Source organism: Chenopodium album, chromosome 4, assembly GCF_948465745.1.
Source record: "Chenopodium album chromosome 4, dcCheAlbu1.1, whole genome shotgun sequence".
NCBI lineage: Eukaryota > Viridiplantae > Streptophyta > Magnoliopsida > Caryophyllales > Amaranthaceae > Chenopodium > Chenopodium album.
In genome coordinates, this window is record NC_137837.1 from 4369839 (window position 1) to 4386074 (window position 16236).

Genomic DNA, 16236 nt, shown 5'->3' on the forward strand with positions numbered 1-16236 from the left:
GGGTATAAGGTGGGTACGGGGCGGGACGGATATGGGGGGGTCTACTCTAAAATCCATACCCGCCCCATCACCCATAGCGGGTACACATTTTATACCCATCCTCGCCTCATCACCCGCCAAACCTCCCTCCATCTCCGCCCCACTTGGGCGGGGATGGGGCGGTCTCCCATTTAACCCGACCCACTGCCATCCCTAATATGAAGTATTTCAAAGATAATAAGTTTAAATACGTTTAAATTAGAATGTTTAAAATAAATAATTTTTTACAAAAAAAAAAAAAAAGTTCAAGCACAACAACTTCAAATACTATTAAAATAAGTTCAGATAAAATAAGTCAAATAACAAAGATTGAATTAAAATGAACTTCATTCTCTATTAATTATAATTGCGTTTTAAATGCTATTTTCAGTTTTCATACAAAGTGAAGTTGTGAAGAGTATTAAAAGAGGAAGTGAAGGATTTCCTAAAAAAAAAGTAAGTGAAGGAGAGCATGGACTTCCGGAGTTTATAAAATGGATTATTGGAATACTGCTATTATACTTTTGTTTAATTAACTTAATTAACATTTCTTTCTTTAACAATTAAATGTTACATTTTTAATATTTACGTTCAACTCAATTTAAGTGCTACACTTCTTTTTTGGAACAACTGACTAACCTCACGCACAAAGTTATTCCTTCAAAGTCAACCACGATTTATAAGTCATAAAACATGGTCATTTAATAGTTACTCCATATATAAGTGATCCGACCCGAATAGAGACGAATGCGGCTATTGGGTAACAAGGGGAGGGAAAGGGTGTGGATGTTATAAACCGAAGTGTGGGGATGAGATAGGGTCATAGTCTTATCCTAACTGGTAAGAAAATGGGAGGGAGAAACCAAGTGAAAGAAAGAACACCACAAACTACAAAGATGATATTGATCATTAATATTATTAAGGCCAAACTTAGCCCACTAAGCAGTAGCCCTTCATTATTCAGCCATTGCCAAAAACCCATAAACTACTCTGAGAAACAATGGCTAGTAGATTGGTAGTGGTTCAACCAAACCAAGCAGCTTTCTTTCATTCTTCTCTCTCCTCTGACTTCAATGGCTGTAGACTCACCCACTCTGTTCAGGTATTTTCATTACCCAATTTAGGCTTTTATTACAATTGTTGTTACAAATTTGGGTGTTGATCTAATCTCCTTTTTTGCGAAATTAATAGTCACGTATACCATTTTGAGTTGATGTCATATATTATTAATCATGTACAAATAGACTATTACATAATGCAGAAGTTAAGATAATGTGACAACTGTCTATGTACGGAAAGAATAATTGAAAATGGAAAAAATTGCTTCTTGCCCATTAAAGTCACATATCAAAATGAAATGTTGGTGGTGGTGTTATGCCAAGTTACAATGTATTAAGTGCTATTGCTAATTTATGTACATGTAATCCTGAAGTAATATTGAATTGAGCTTGATTGGAATATTGGGAAGTAATGTCTCATTAGCTTGGAATTTAACTACAGTTGTACTAACCTTGTTTTGCTACGAATTGATTTACTTGATGTTGGGTATTGTTGCAGTTCAAGAGAAATGTGGTGCAGCCAAAAGGAGCATTACATGTAACAGCATCAAGTGCCAAGAAAATCCTTATCATGGGAGGCACCCGTTTCATCGGTATATTCTTGTCAAGACTCCTTGTCAAGGAGGGACATCAGGTACTCGTGTTGAATTTAAATCATCTATCCCACTTTTTGCGCACTGATGAGTGTGCACGTCTTGATTGGCTCAATTACAGTAAGTTTGCTGTTATGCCTTAATTTAGGTGACACTTTTCACAAGAGGAAAAGCACCAATTGCCCAACAATTGCCTGGTGAATCAGAGGCTGATTTTGCTGATTTTTCTTCCAAGGTATGAATTCATCAACTTTATAACAGTAGTAATTTAGCTCTGTTCTTAACCATTAACTCATTAAGGTTATTTTAATCATAATCACATTACCTGATTCACAGATCCTACACTTGAAAGGTGATAGACAGGATTTTGACTTTGTTAAAAGCAGCCTGTCTGCAGAAGGCTACGATGTTGTTTACGACATAAATGGTAAGTTGTATATGTATGTCGCGATTACACACTTCACAGCTTGATGCATACTTGGATATTTACATATGTAGTGTCTCATTACAGGAAGAGAGGCAGTTGAGGTTGAACCAATATTGGATGCACTTCCAAAATTAGAACAGTAAGCCTAGTCTTCTAAACTGTGTTTCTTTAGGAGTCAGGCAGATGGATTCATACAGTCAAGGATAAGTCTGTCTTGACATTTTAAATTCAGAAAGTGACTTACAATCCATTCCTGTACTTACCAGATATATTTACTGCTCGTCCGCTGGTGTTTATCTCAAATCAGACCTCTTGCCACACTGTGAGGTAATCCAATGACTAAAATTACAGAGTTGCATATGTGATGTACACTGCACTGTGTCTAACAACATGGAGTTGGAACATAGAAGTTTAAACAGTTTATAGTATACTGTATTAATCTTACATTCATTGACATGACTGGAAACACTATATTTTCAGGCAGATGCTGTTGATCCAAAGAGTAGGCACAAGGGAAAGCTTGACACCGAGAGCTTGCTTCAAACAAGGGGTGTAAACTGGACTGCTTTAAGGCCTGTGTACATATATGGTCCATTGAACTATAACCCAGTCGAAGAATGGTTCTTCCATCGCCTCAAAGCTGGCCGCCCAATTCCTATCCCTGGTTCAGGAATTCAAATTACCAGTCTTGGTCATGTTAAGGTTAGCAAACACCTCACTGTTATCTGCTTTTAAATCATTATACCATCAGAAAGTAGTGCACTAGTATTGCTCACAAACAAACTATAGCCGCCTTTTTATGCTGTTTATCAGTGCTATCAGGTATAAGCAATCAGAAAATTGCACTTCATAGATAAATAATATGAAAAGAATACTGGCCTTGTTCACTTCAACTTATTTGTCAGATTTTTAAAAATGAATCAAAAATCAGGGAAGATCAATTTTAGTTAGAAATAGTAAGTTCAGTTCCGTATAAATCAGTTGAAGATAACAAGGGCTATAGACTATATAGCTGTATAGATTATGTGCTTGCATGAAGGCAAGATTTACAACTCAAAGAGTAATAAAAGGGGAGTTGTATGTACTAGGACTTGGCAGATGCATTCGTAAACGTTCTTGGAAATGAAGCAGCAAGTGGACAAGTCTTTAATATTACAGGAGAGAAGTATGTAACCTTTGATGGACTAGCAAGGGCATGTGCAAAGGTAATGTTGCTGAAGTTTGAATTTGTGAAAGTTAAAACAAAGTCCTTTTATTAATACTGGAAACCAACTGTTGATTATCTGATTATTGTCTTGGTTATTTCGTTCATTTTTCAGGCTGGTGGATTTCCAGAGCCTGAGATTATCCACTACAACCCCAAGGAATATGATTTTGGTAAAAAGAAGCCTTTCCCATTCCGTGACCAGGTACCACTCGATTATGCTTGGATTTAATGTATCGTTTCTTCATCTTCATTATCCATGTGTGAAAGAGGAAACAGTATCAGAATAAAATGTTAAAGTTGTATAGCATAAAAAAAAGATAGACAAAAACCAAGAATAGACTAGCAGCAACAAAAAAAGTTCAACTGCACTGTAACACTAGGAGTCTAGGAGGTCTTTCCCTCTGTGCCATATATGATATGAAATTAATAATACGAAGTTTTAAGTTTGAGGATCATATCTGGAAAGGAACCTCTCTCATTATGTTTACAACTTCCTTTAATTTCTTAATGCAATGATATGCCCATGACTACCTTAAGTAGCTATAGCTGGTTGTGCCTAAGCCAAGCCAAGAGAAAGTAATAACAGCATAATAGTCCAACGAGTTTCTATCCAAAATCGGCCAGTTGACAATAGAAAGGGTGGCTTTTGGTCCCTCCTACCATTATTCCAATGTATGACAATTTTTCTTAACCCACATGCATGCAGAGTAAATCCCCCCACACTCCCACAGACCCACAATATGTTCCTGCAACAATTTCTAGGCCTTACCGAGTTACCGTCATGGCTTTCCTAGAAGAATTGTGGCATAGAAGCTTGAACATGTGCTTATAATCAGTATTTTCTTGTAACAAACTGACTACTTATTCCATCATAGTTCTATCCTTGCTAATTTTATTTCGAAACATCTATGGACCTTCCTGATGATATGCTGATTTCTCATAACTAGTCCTAATTCCTAAGTTTGTTTCTTAAATGCAGCATTTCTTTGCATCAATAGAAAAGGCAAAGAAGGAACTTGGTTGGACACCAAAGTTCGACTTAGTCGAAGGCCTCACAGACTCATACAGCCTTGACTTTGGAAAGGGAACATTCAGGAAAGCAGCTGATTTTGAAACAGATGACATTATCTTGGGCAAGACCCTTGCTACTGTCTAAGACAGTTTCTGCTATGATCAACCATTTCTTGTTGTAACCTACAGAGTACATTTTTTCGCGCTCTTCAAAATTTGATTAAAATATGAGATTAGTGTGGCTGGGTAATGAATGATGCATATATATTACAAGTAATTAGTCATGTCTAGTCTGGGACTTGTTTAATTAGCCCTCCAAAATCCAAATTGTGTTTTCTCTCAATCATGAAGCACAGCTTTTGCACTGAAATATGTGATGGGCTATCCACTGGGCTTGATTTAAAAAGAGCTTGTGGAAGCCCAAATTCATAAGGCTTTTGGAAGCTGGTTTGATCCACAAAAATGATTCCGTTAATATTTGTTGGCTCAATTAGTCAATCAATAGCACACAAATTTGAGTAATAATGTTATTGTTCAACTCCAAACATCCAATTTTAATTACTTTATTGTAGGTTTATTTCGATTATCCTCCGATCGAAATAAAACGTCTCTTTGGGAGGATACTATAGGTGTGGCCTCGCCACGATTTGTGATGTAATCCTTGCTTTGTTTTAAATAAATGGGCTTGGCCCTCCTTTGCATCAAAAAAAAAAAAAAAAAAAAAAAAAAAAAAACATTCCTATACTTTACGTCTTTACCGACCAAATCTAAAAACTATTACTCCGTTTATACTATTTTTAAATAGCCAACATCCAATAATATAAAAATATTACCATAACACGAAACCTCGAATTTTATGCATGGCGGTAAGCGTCGGTGGTTTACTCACATTTTTGTACCAAAAAATTAAATAATAAAAAAAGCATTATCTTAAAAAGTTTATTAGAATAATCATCTTATCCAAATTTTAGTCGTACTAATACTAGAATTATCCTTAATTCCTTTAATTGTGGAGTATTATTCTAATCTTAAAATTAAATTTTATTATAATCCACCAACTAACAACTAACACCTAACACCAACTACTAGAATTAGTCTAAGATCGGTTAAGGAAAGCGAAACGCCGTGATGTATGGCGAGGTTAACGTTGTTTACGGAGGTTTGAACTTGCCATGTGGGTTGAAGTTGGGCTTTCAAATGGTGGCATTTGGCACATTTGCAGACGTCACATACTCAAATAAATTGCCACGTATGTTTTTTGGTGGGTCCCACAAAATTATCTCCGTTAAGTTTTTATGACGGTAAAGTAATATGGACATGACGTGCAGGTGTATGCTTACGTGGAGGTATAAGGTATGTTAGTTTTAGGGCCTACTATAGCTTTCTAAAATAAGGCATATGGAATTAAAGTTTGACTCTTTTGTTTTTGACTTTTTGTAGGTGATTTATCCTACTATCCTTTCATTTTTTTTCAAAGGACGAATAAAAAAAATTCCATTAATATAATCTATTTAGTAGTATAATAAAATATATAAAAAAAAATGATATTATGAAATGTGCATTGTATCTTACTATAGTTGCAATTTTGGAGGCAACGGTGTAAGAAAAACTGGATTCTGAAAGGGGACAGTCCGTCGAAACTTCTGTTCTCTAAGGTCAAGGGCCGTCAGAAGAAAAATGAGATCTCTTCGTTACTTGATGACCGGGGGGTACTCCAACATGGCCATACGGATGTTCATCGGGTAGTTGTGCAGTCTCTTAAGAAGACCTTCAAAACTGATTTAGTGCCTCCTTATGATTCGGAAATTGATACTGTTCTGCAAGAGTTAAACCTTCCTCGGTTTAATTCATCTCAAATCGCTAATTTGGAGCGTCCCTTCACGCCTTCTAAGATTCGAACTGCCATGTTCTCTTTAGGGAACTGTAAGTCTCCGGGGCCTGACGGAATTACAGTAGAATTTTTTAAAACTCATTGGGAAGAGGTGGGAGATTCAGTGGTCCTGGGTATTCAGAGTTTCTTTCAATCAGGGTTTCTCTTAAAAGAGTGGAATCAGTCATTCCTTGTGATGATTCCTAAGATTGGTAACCCTACGGAAATGGCCCATTTACGTCCTATTAGCCTGTGTAACACAGTGTACAAGTGTGCGTCTAAGTGCTTGGTGGCCAGACTGCGCCAATATCTCCCCTTTCTAATCTCTAACTCCCAGCACGCCTTTGTTCAAGGCCGCGTTATGACGGATAATATTTTACTGAGTCATGAGTTAATGGAGAAAATTAATTGTTCCAAATCGGGCACGAATTGGCTTGCCTCAATCAAAATTGATATGAGCAAAGCATATGATAGAGTTCACTGGAGTTTTCTTCTGCAAGTCCTTAAAGCCTATGGGTTCCCGGATCGCTGGTTGCAGATGATTCAACAATGTCTGGCTACAGTTACTTACAAATCTTTGATCAATGGCACGACTTCGGATACCTTTAAACCACAATGCGGCCTTCGGCAGGGTGATCCCATCTCCCCGTACCTTTTCTTATTTTGCATGGATATATTATCTCGAATGTTGCATTTAGGGCATGATCTTAAGCTTTTTCAGGGAATCAAGCTGTCTAGAACCAGCCCTTCGATTTCGCATTTATTCTTTGCGGATGACGCTCTGATCTTCTTTCGTGCAACGACTACTTCCTGTTCTAATATCATGCAAATTATTCAGCGGTTTACTAAGATTTCGGGAGAAGAGCTTAACTTGTCGAAGTCCTTGATTAAGTTTAGCCCGAACGTCTGGCCCGCCTCTCAGGCAGAGTTCAAATTGATCTTCCGAATGAAGCATGTGCAGGTGTTCGATCATCACCTGGGGGCTCCAATCGATTTCGTTGGTAAGAAGAAGGACCACTTCCAGTTTATCATCGATAAGATTAGTGGAAGAATAAATAGTTTGAATGTTGTTCGCCTGTCTCAAACCCAAAAGTTGATTTTCATTAACTCTATTCTAGTCGCTATGGCGTCCCATGTTCTCGCTTGCTATGAGTTACCGGTCTCTTTCACTGGGAAAATTGATTCCTTAATTATGCGCTTCTTCTGGGCGCATTCTGATACTAAAGGTATGCATTGGGTAAAAAAGGACACCATGCATCTTCCTCGCAGCCTGGGTGGCCTGGGTATTCGCTGCTTGTCTTCCTTAAACAAAGCGATGCTTATGAAACAGGTTTGGAGACTCTTTTCCAATCCGCAGCTTCTTGTTTCCAAAGCTTTCGGGGCTCGTACGACCTTTCTTTCAAATAACCCGCATACTGGGGCTACCTTCACTGGTCGCCATTCGTACGACCTTAGGGGATTACTTAAGGCGGACACCCTCTTAAAGCAAGGGTGCAACTGGAAAATTGGCAATGGTCGCTCTACTCCTGCTGGATCAGCTGATTGGGTCAATGGTCGGATTCCCGAGTTCAAACCCGGAATTTCAGCAACTACTGCTGCAGCGCTTTCCATTAGTTTCTTCATCCACCCTGCTTCAACGGGGTGGGATACTGCTAAAGTTCTTGACTGGTTTGTGCCTCAAGATGCTTCAGCAATTCTTGCTTCGGAGACCCCTGATACGTCGCAGGAAGATTTTCGGTATTGGGTCGCACCTCGTCTGGAAGGTACTCGGTGAAAACTGGCTATGCAATGATTCAACATCAACTTTCTCTTGAGTCCTCTCGGTCTCCAGTTGATTCCTTTTGGAAAATTCTTTGGTCCCTCCACTTACAGCCTAAGTGGAAGTTGTTCCTATGGAAACTATTGCACCAGGCTCTAGCAGTTAAGGTGGAACTCCTCCGCAGAGGGGTCCCGATTCAGGATGTCACTTGTGACCTCTGTCCGTCGGAGCCGGAAGATTTACAACATATCTTTCGAATGTGTTTTAATGTGCGCGTTGTTTGGAGGGGTGGATGTCTTGGCATTCGCTCAGAATTTAATGGAGCCCTTTCTCTTTCAGATTGGATCCAAGATTATGTCCAACTTTTTATCAGTCGGGATGGGCCCTCGAGTGCTCGCTTAGGTTCCTTTGTAGGTACTCTTTGGAGTTTGTGGTTATGTCGAAATTCCAGGGTCTTTAGGGCAGGTTCTACTTTAAGAACCTTTGACTCTCAGTTAGCAGAGGTCATGGAGACTCATTCTGTGTTCGTTTCCATGGCCACTGTTGTTTCTTCCCCTTCTGTTGGCAGAAGGGAGGCTGGAGATTCTATTCCACCTGGGTTTTATAATGCCTTGCTTGGTCGCACTACTGCCGGGACTTCCTTTGTTTCTCTTCAAATCGATGGAGCTTGGTTCCAAGACTCTCAACATGCTGGGATGGGTTGGTGTTTGGATAATGATGACCCGTTGGATGACCGCATTATTGGAGGAAGTAACTTCGGGGTTGCTTCTTCTCCTTTACATGTAGAGGCTTTGGCTTGCTTGTACGGGCTTCAATGGGCTTTCGATCAAAAGCTGCATTCTGTCACGGTCTTTACTGATTCCGTTAATCTGGTTACTCTTCTGCGGGGGGATGGACGAGGTGATATGGCTTACCTTTGGCTCATTCGTAAGATTCAACAACTAGGCTTGAAATTTCAGTATTGTTGTGTTCATAAAACGGATCGTCAACGTGTTCTTCGTGCTCATCAAATTGCGGGGGAAGCGGCGGTTAATTTTATTTGTTTTAGTATTACTATTTAGTCTGTTTGTATCCCGTTCAATGTTGTGTAATATTTTAAATAATAAAAATCACATTTATGTATTAATAATACGAGTAATACTTAATTAAAATTTGTATATAGATAAAATAAAAGAAAGTGATGCAATTGAATAAATGATAATAAAATCAAAGTGATGTATTAAAAAAAAAAAGTGAAAACGTGTAAATTTACAATTTTTTAAGTTTAGCCGCACTTTTTTGTAAGTTATTTTCTCTATTTTTTTTTTAAGTATCAATTGCTCTACGTACTCATTTGATTCACTTTGGCTAATGTTTGTAAAATTTACATAAGAAAATCACAAAGTCTTATAGTCCCCTTATTCCTCAAATGCTAGTAGGCAAGTTTGGTATAAGGGGCGTGGATTAGAATTAAAATTTGAAGGATAAAGTTAGTAAGGACATTTTACTTTTAATAATTTTATATCAATTTCTTTTAACTCGATCAAACAAAATACAAGTATTATTAAATAAGTAATTAAATATACTTATTGAGGCAAATATAATGAAAGGACTACAATTTAGGGCATATGTATGGTTGTCCTCCAAGACTCCAATCTTAGTTACAGCTTAATTTGCTTTGCTTGTACTTAAGATGGAACATGGAGGCAAGTTGGCGATGTAAAGAGATTAGAGATCCCTATAATCTATCTATGTGCTTGTAGTAGTCAGGATTCACCTTATTAGTTCTATCAAAATTGCTTAAGCAAGATTGATTAATAAAAGTTTGTGTGTGATTTATTTGCTTATATGATATTGTAACATCGAATTTCTTAACAAGGCTTAATAAGGTATTTGGCTAGTAGGTGATTATATACTTATAAGTGCATTATATATATCAGCAATATGGCCTAGATGGGACTAAAAATATGTTAAATTAGTTAAAAGATACAAAAAGAACAAAGTTTGGGCTAAAAAATTAGCACTATCACCGTCTCATATTATTTGCAATTACAAGTTTGTGCAAATGTCGTGCATTGTGCATAAATTTCCAAAACACCTTATCCATGATCATAATTTCTATATTCATACTTAACTTGCACGTTTTTTCAACATCTTATTACATGATCATGCATGTAAACATACAACGGTGTAAACAAACAAATTATGCGTCAAACATAGCACGATTTGTGGCTTTGCTTTATGATTGTGTCTTTGGAAATTATGAGCATTAATTACATAGTTAATATGGATCAGAGCCATGCATAATTTCATACACATTTCATTTAGTAATTAAGAGTTTTAAAAGACACTTGTACATGTAATTAAGAGTCTCTACAGCAATACAGCATTACGGAGGATTATCTACAAGTAGTCATCCAAAATATAGTTAATGTATAAATTTTAAGTTGAATTAATTGAATATATGATAAATTTTCAATGGGTCTACCTCTACACATGAGGACCTACCACAGGGGCCAATCAGGATTGGCCGGCCCCTTTAAAATATTTTGACTAACTAGTTATTAAAACTTATCACGGCATAATAATTAGTTTTGAGTGAGAATTTATAGATTTAAATTCCAACCCCTCCAATTAATTCAGTTAAGATCTGTCAATCTGCCCCTCACATAGACACATAGCCATATCATATACGCCATATATTATATCATAGAAGGAAATTAAACCTATCAATATTCCTTCTTAATTAAAATCAATAACCAACTTGTTACAAGTATAATAATTGAATCTTATACGTTATACTACGTATTAAACATCCTCCTCTTCATTCAATCAATGTGAAACAATTAGTCACAACCTAAGTACTCAAGACTTAATGTTATCTTATACGAAGATATCTTATAACATACAACTATACAAGTACAAAAGATTTTATCTGCAAATTTAATTTTATATGTTAGTCATTCTTCTTATTTCCGAAGGACTTGATACATATGGGTGTATGGCTAGAGATGGCGACCCGTGGATGGCTTGCATGCGCAGCTAGCTAGATTTCGCGATGCATCGTTAGATCCCCAGAATGTACGTTTGGTGGATATACTTTGTAAAGATCCAAGCTTTTTTCTTCTTTCTAAGAGGATAGCATGCATGATAATCAAGCGCCAGCTAATCAAAGTAAGATAACCATACAATTTTTAGATTCTAGCTTCTTCCTTTTACCAACCAATTAGCTTTTACTTAATTGAATTATATGCTACAAAATTCTAAGTTTTAACTAATAGACGAAATGACTACAGTTGCTCCATTACGTAGGATGTTCCATCCTTTCCCGACATTTTTGGTCATATATGATTTTAAGCTAGAATGTTCTAGTATTACATTTGGATTATTTGGAGAATATTAACTTAACTTTTACTTAATTATGACTCCTTTCTTGGGATTATATTTAAGCACTTTTATATACGTAATTATTTTGGTTTAATTTTCAAGTTTTTATCGTTCATAATTCTATATGAAAGAACGAAAATTATATAAACTACGTATATATTGGATATACACTAATATTAAGAATACGGTGGGTACTTCATACCACGTACATATACAAACGGACATATATAAAATTTATGATGATCTTCATTATCTTGGTAGAAATAAGTTCGAAATAAATATACGCCGTACATTAATTAACAGTGTAGATTTCATTACATTTAAATAAAGGTTGGCCCAGCTTGCTAGCTTAACTAGTACGAATGAGTAATACTCATCTTCCACACAAAAATACTTGTTTAATACAATCATACAGTGTACAAAAGTAAAACTAAGGGCCTGTTCTCATTGATTGAACTCAGCTAAACTGAACTGAATATTTTATAAGAGAAGGAAATTAAGAGCTAAACTGAACTGAACTGAATTGAATTAAGCTGAACTGAGCTGAGCTGAGTTGAACTGAACTGAATTTCAACGTAAGATAACAAGCCCTAATTAATAATATAATTTTTTATTTCAATTTGAATTTAACACTACATATATATATATATATATATATATATATATATATATATATATATATATATATATATATATATATATATATATATATATATATATATATATATATATATATATATATAATACCCTAATTAATGACTTTTTTTTTTTTTTGAAACCACCCTAATTAATGACTTAACCTTATCAAAATCGGTTGATCAAGTTGAAAATGGATATGACAAGAAGATTTTTATAAATTTCACAAATTTGGATAACTTTATTTAATTAAGTAAATAAGTAAAAGCTAGTAAAACGCCTATCCATTTTACCAAAAAAACAAACAAAACCTTAGCTTCATGAAAAGTCAAGTATCACTAGATGACTCTAAGAAATTACAAAACAATATAATAATCCTAAAATGACGGTTAATAATAATATTAAAATATTATTAAATGACGGTTTACTTTATCTTAATCAAATTTCATGCATCATTAAGAAGACCAACCCTTAACTCTATATATACCCCCTTAACCCATTTCCCTCAACCTCATCTCAAGTACTTCAACTTAAGCTCTCTTGTATTTACCAAACTAAGCATATTTCACTCAAAAATCACAAAAAACTTGCACATTTTTTCAACCTATTCTCCCTATTAAACAAAAAATGGCACCACCAAACCTCGAAACCGCGATCACAGAGCCAACTGTGGCACCACTAGGGAAGCACATGAGCCGGGCCTATGTGACTTTCTTGGCCGGTAACGGAGATTACGTCAAGGGAGTTATTGGGCTAGCTAAGGGCCTAAGAAAGGCTCGATCGGCTTACCCTTTGGTGGTAGCGGTGTTACCCGACGTGCCGGAGGAGCACCGTAAAATGTTGGTCTCTCAAGGGTGTATCGTTCGAGAGATTGAACCCGTTTACCCGCCCGAAAATCAGACCCAATTTGCTATGGCTTATTATGTCATCAATTACTCCAAGCTTCGCATTTGGGAGGTAATAATAATATAAATATACAATCTTCGTTTCTAGATTTTAGTACGTCAAAGTAGATGTTTGGTAAAATTAATTGTTAGGGTGTCTACAATTGATCTGATGGATTTTTTATTGTTTATGTGTTTTCAGTTTGTGGAGTACACAAAGATGATTTATTTAGATGGAGATATACAAGTGTACGATAATATAGACCATTTGTTCGATCTTCCTAACGGCTATTTCTATGCTGTAATGGACTGTTTTTGTGAGAAAACATGGAGTCATACTCCACAATACAAGATTGGGTACTGTCAACAAAGCCCAAATAAAGTCCGTTGGCCCGAAGAAGAGTTAGGCCCAAAGCCTGCTCTTTACTTCAACGCTGGCATGTTTGTGTATGAGCCTAGTATCTCTACTTATCATGATCTTCTCAAGACTCTCCAAATCACCCCTCCTACTCCTTTTGCTGAACAGGTAATTTTTTAATTTTGTGCGTTCAAAATAACTTGAAGAGAATACACCCTTATTAAAAGATCGGGTTAAATTGAATGAAGTGTGAATTGAATTGGGTAACTAATTGGGTTGTGGATTTTGGTCATCTTTATTACTTTAGATCGAGTTATATATTTATTTCAGACAATATATGTTATAATAACTAATAAGATGTTAATTTAAAAAAAGTTAATTTAACACTTATAAGTTTAGAATAAAGAAAGTCGAAATACTTTCAAATATGTTAAAGTTAAAGAGAACATGTCCTTAATCAAGTTTTGGATTTATTGGTAGGATTCAAATGTTGAACATGATTTATTTGTTAATTTCATTTATAATCAGTGGCGGATCCAGGATTTTTCGGGTGCTAGGTCACCACCGACTACTAATCAATAATTAATGCAAGAATATTAAAAAAAAAAAAAGCTAATATTTAAAAAAAAAAAATACATTCCAAAAGTAATAAATATCCATATTACAACCAAATAAAGGAAATTACAATTGCTCTCTACGAGTTTTCATGTTTTGATATCGATCTATAATAGCATTCATGTCAACATTCAAAAACATATCTCGCTCTATATAAGTAACCAAGCAATCATTCAACATTTGATCTCCCATGCTATTACTTGAGGTTGGCAAGGCTTTCTTTGAAGGTATGTCCTCCTCACTAAATCTCTATCATCAGGGTGAAAATCACTCATTTTTCTCCTTTGTCCCGGGTCTTGTGGAAGATTAGCAATATCATCTTCACTTAATCTTCCATTATCAACCCGAACTCTAGGACTTGAAGTAACTTCAGGAATAAATTCTCCATCTTCATTGAGAGTAAAGTTATGTGATGGAGAAGAAGGTTGTTCACTTTCTTGATGTGGAGAAAGATTTTGAGGAGGTGGAGGAAGAGGATTTTGTGGTGGAGGAGGTGGAGGAAAAGGATTTTGTGGTGGAGGAGGTGGAGGAAAAGGATTTTGTGGTGAAGGAGGTGGATCTTGTAAAGGAGGAGGAGGTGGAGGAGAAGGATTTTGTGGAGGAGGAGGACTTTGTGGAGGAGGGGGATTTTTCGGACCAAAGAAACTTGTGATATCACACATTTTTTTCCTTTTCATTCTGAAAATTAAGTTACATTAACAATTAGATTAAGAAAACCACAAATGCTTCAATTACAATCCACATATGCAATTATCTAAACTAATCAATTCCAAAAAAAAAAAAAAAAAAAAAACAGAAACCCTAAGTTCTAATATGAAATCATCAATTAATCAATTTTACTGTCAATTTATAATATCAATTTACAGGAAACAATTTATAATATCAAATTATCAATTTACAGGAAACAATTTCAATTCCTAAAAAAAAAAAAAAAATCAGCAATTCAAATCCTAAAAAATCAGAAACCCTAACTCCCTAAATTGATAAATTATCAACAATTTCAAAAAACAATAGAACACACACTAATTGACGAGATTAAGTTACATAATCAACTCAATTAATCACAAATTCAAGTACTCAACCCAACAATTCAACAATTTGGGTATAATTTACAAATTTAAAAACTTAAAAATAAACTTACCTGGCAGCAAGAAGAGTTGAAGAGCACCGAGTGTGTGTTCAGTGTATGCGGATGGAACGGCGGCGAGGCGGTGCGCCGGTGCGGCGGGCGGCGGCGAGTGGCGACGTCCGATGCCGGTGGCGAGTGAGTCACGATTCACGAAGAGAGAGATAGAGATTTGAGAGTGCGTTGTTTTGTTTTTGGTTTTGGTTTTGTTTCTTTTCCCCCCTTCCAGGAGACCCTGCCCGTGTTTTTTTTTTTATTTTTTTTTTATTTTTTTTTTTTTTTTTTTGCTGCTAGGTCACGTGACCCACCAGGACCAAGGGTGGGTCCGCCACTGTTTATAATAACTGTTGATTAATATTAACTTATTATATTGGTAATTTCATTTATAATAACTATTGATTAATATTAACTTATTATGGTAATTACATGTGTAGGATTTCTTGAACATGTACTTCAAGGACATATACAGGCCCATCCCACCAATTTACAACCTAGTGTTGGCCATGTTATGGCGCCATCCAGAGAACATCAACTTAGAAGAAGTCAAAGTCGTTCACTATTGTGCAAATGTAAGTGAAATTCCTATCTTACCCTTAATTAGTTTTTTTTATTTTTTTAACATGGTGGGTATTGTTCGAGAGATTGAATCCGTTTACCCACCTAAAACCCGACCCATTTTAATTTATTTTATTATGTTATTAATCACCCTTAACTTTTGACAAACAGGGTTCGAAACCTTGGAGGTATACAGGCAAAGAAGAAAACATGGATAGAGAAGACATTAAAATGCTAGTGAAAATGTGGTTTGACGTATACAACGATGAATCGCTTGATTACAACTCAGATGTTGAGGCTCGGAAGACATTGCAACCTTTCAGGGCGGCACTCACGGAGGCTGGTGTTCTTCATTATGTTACCGCCCCGTCTGCTGCTTAGTGTTCATGATGATCTAGTGCATATATAGTGAGCACAATTTTTTTTTTTTTCCTTTTCGGAAATAGAAGAATATGTACGTGAGAATTTGGTTTGTCTATCTGTTATTGATGATTATATATGTTTGTTAAAAAAAAAAAAATCCTCCCTTGAATCTGGAAGTTAGGGAGGGATATGTATAGACTTTAGCTAAGACTATTGTAATTTTGTAAAGGTTTATACTACATCCGTTACAGGTTATGTGTAACGATTAGACATTTTTCCTCTTTGCTTTATGTCAAGTCGTTGCACATAACCTATAACGGAGGTAGTATATATTTCTTTTATTTATAAGCTTTGGTGTTGTACATAGTATCTATATATTCAAAAGAAAAA

General features: G+C 35.8%; 3 protein-coding genes and 1 long non-coding RNA gene across 4 annotated transcripts; 3 read left to right on the forward strand and 1 right to left on the reverse strand.

Moving 5' to 3' along the window:
* The first annotated feature begins 927 nt into the window (after positions 1 to 927).
* On the forward strand, positions 928 to 4591 carry LOC145628633 (chloroplast stem-loop binding protein of 41 kDa b, chloroplastic-like). The gene is made up of 10 exons (XM_081680985.1): positions 928 to 1120; positions 1576 to 1710; positions 1818 to 1904; positions 2006 to 2096; positions 2181 to 2235; positions 2363 to 2423; positions 2577 to 2798; positions 3185 to 3301; positions 3416 to 3505; positions 4283 to 4591. The coding sequence occupies exons 1-10, from the start codon at positions 1019 to 1021 to the stop codon at positions 4457 to 4459; spliced, it is 1137 nt and encodes a 378-aa protein (XP_081537111.1). The 5' UTR covers positions 928 to 1018; the 3' UTR covers positions 4460 to 4591.
* Positions 4592 to 7972: 3381 nt separating this feature from the next.
* Positions 7973 to 9004, forward strand: LOC145627510 (uncharacterized). Its single transcript, XM_081679895.1, has one exon. It carries the CDS (start codon positions 7973 to 7975, stop codon positions 9002 to 9004), a length of 1032 nt encoding a protein of 343 aa, XP_081536021.1.
* A 3221-nt stretch (positions 9005 to 12225) lies between these two features.
* LOC145628634 (galactinol synthase 2-like) lies at positions 12226 to 16217 on the forward strand. Its single transcript, XM_081680986.1, has 4 exons — positions 12226 to 12902; positions 13032 to 13355; positions 15363 to 15497; positions 15655 to 16217. The coding sequence occupies exons 1-4, from the start codon at positions 12573 to 12575 to the stop codon at positions 15862 to 15864; spliced, it is 999 nt and encodes a 332-aa protein (XP_081537112.1). The 5' UTR covers positions 12226 to 12572; the 3' UTR covers positions 15865 to 16217.
* On the reverse strand, positions 13806 to 15151 carry LOC145628635 (uncharacterized). Its single transcript, XR_014111467.1, has 2 exons — positions 14944 to 15151; positions 13806 to 14480 (listed from the first exon to the last, which is right to left on the reverse strand). It is a non-coding gene; the product is annotated as an uncharacterized LOC145628635 (long non-coding RNA).
* Positions 16218 to 16236: the final 19 nt, after the last annotated feature.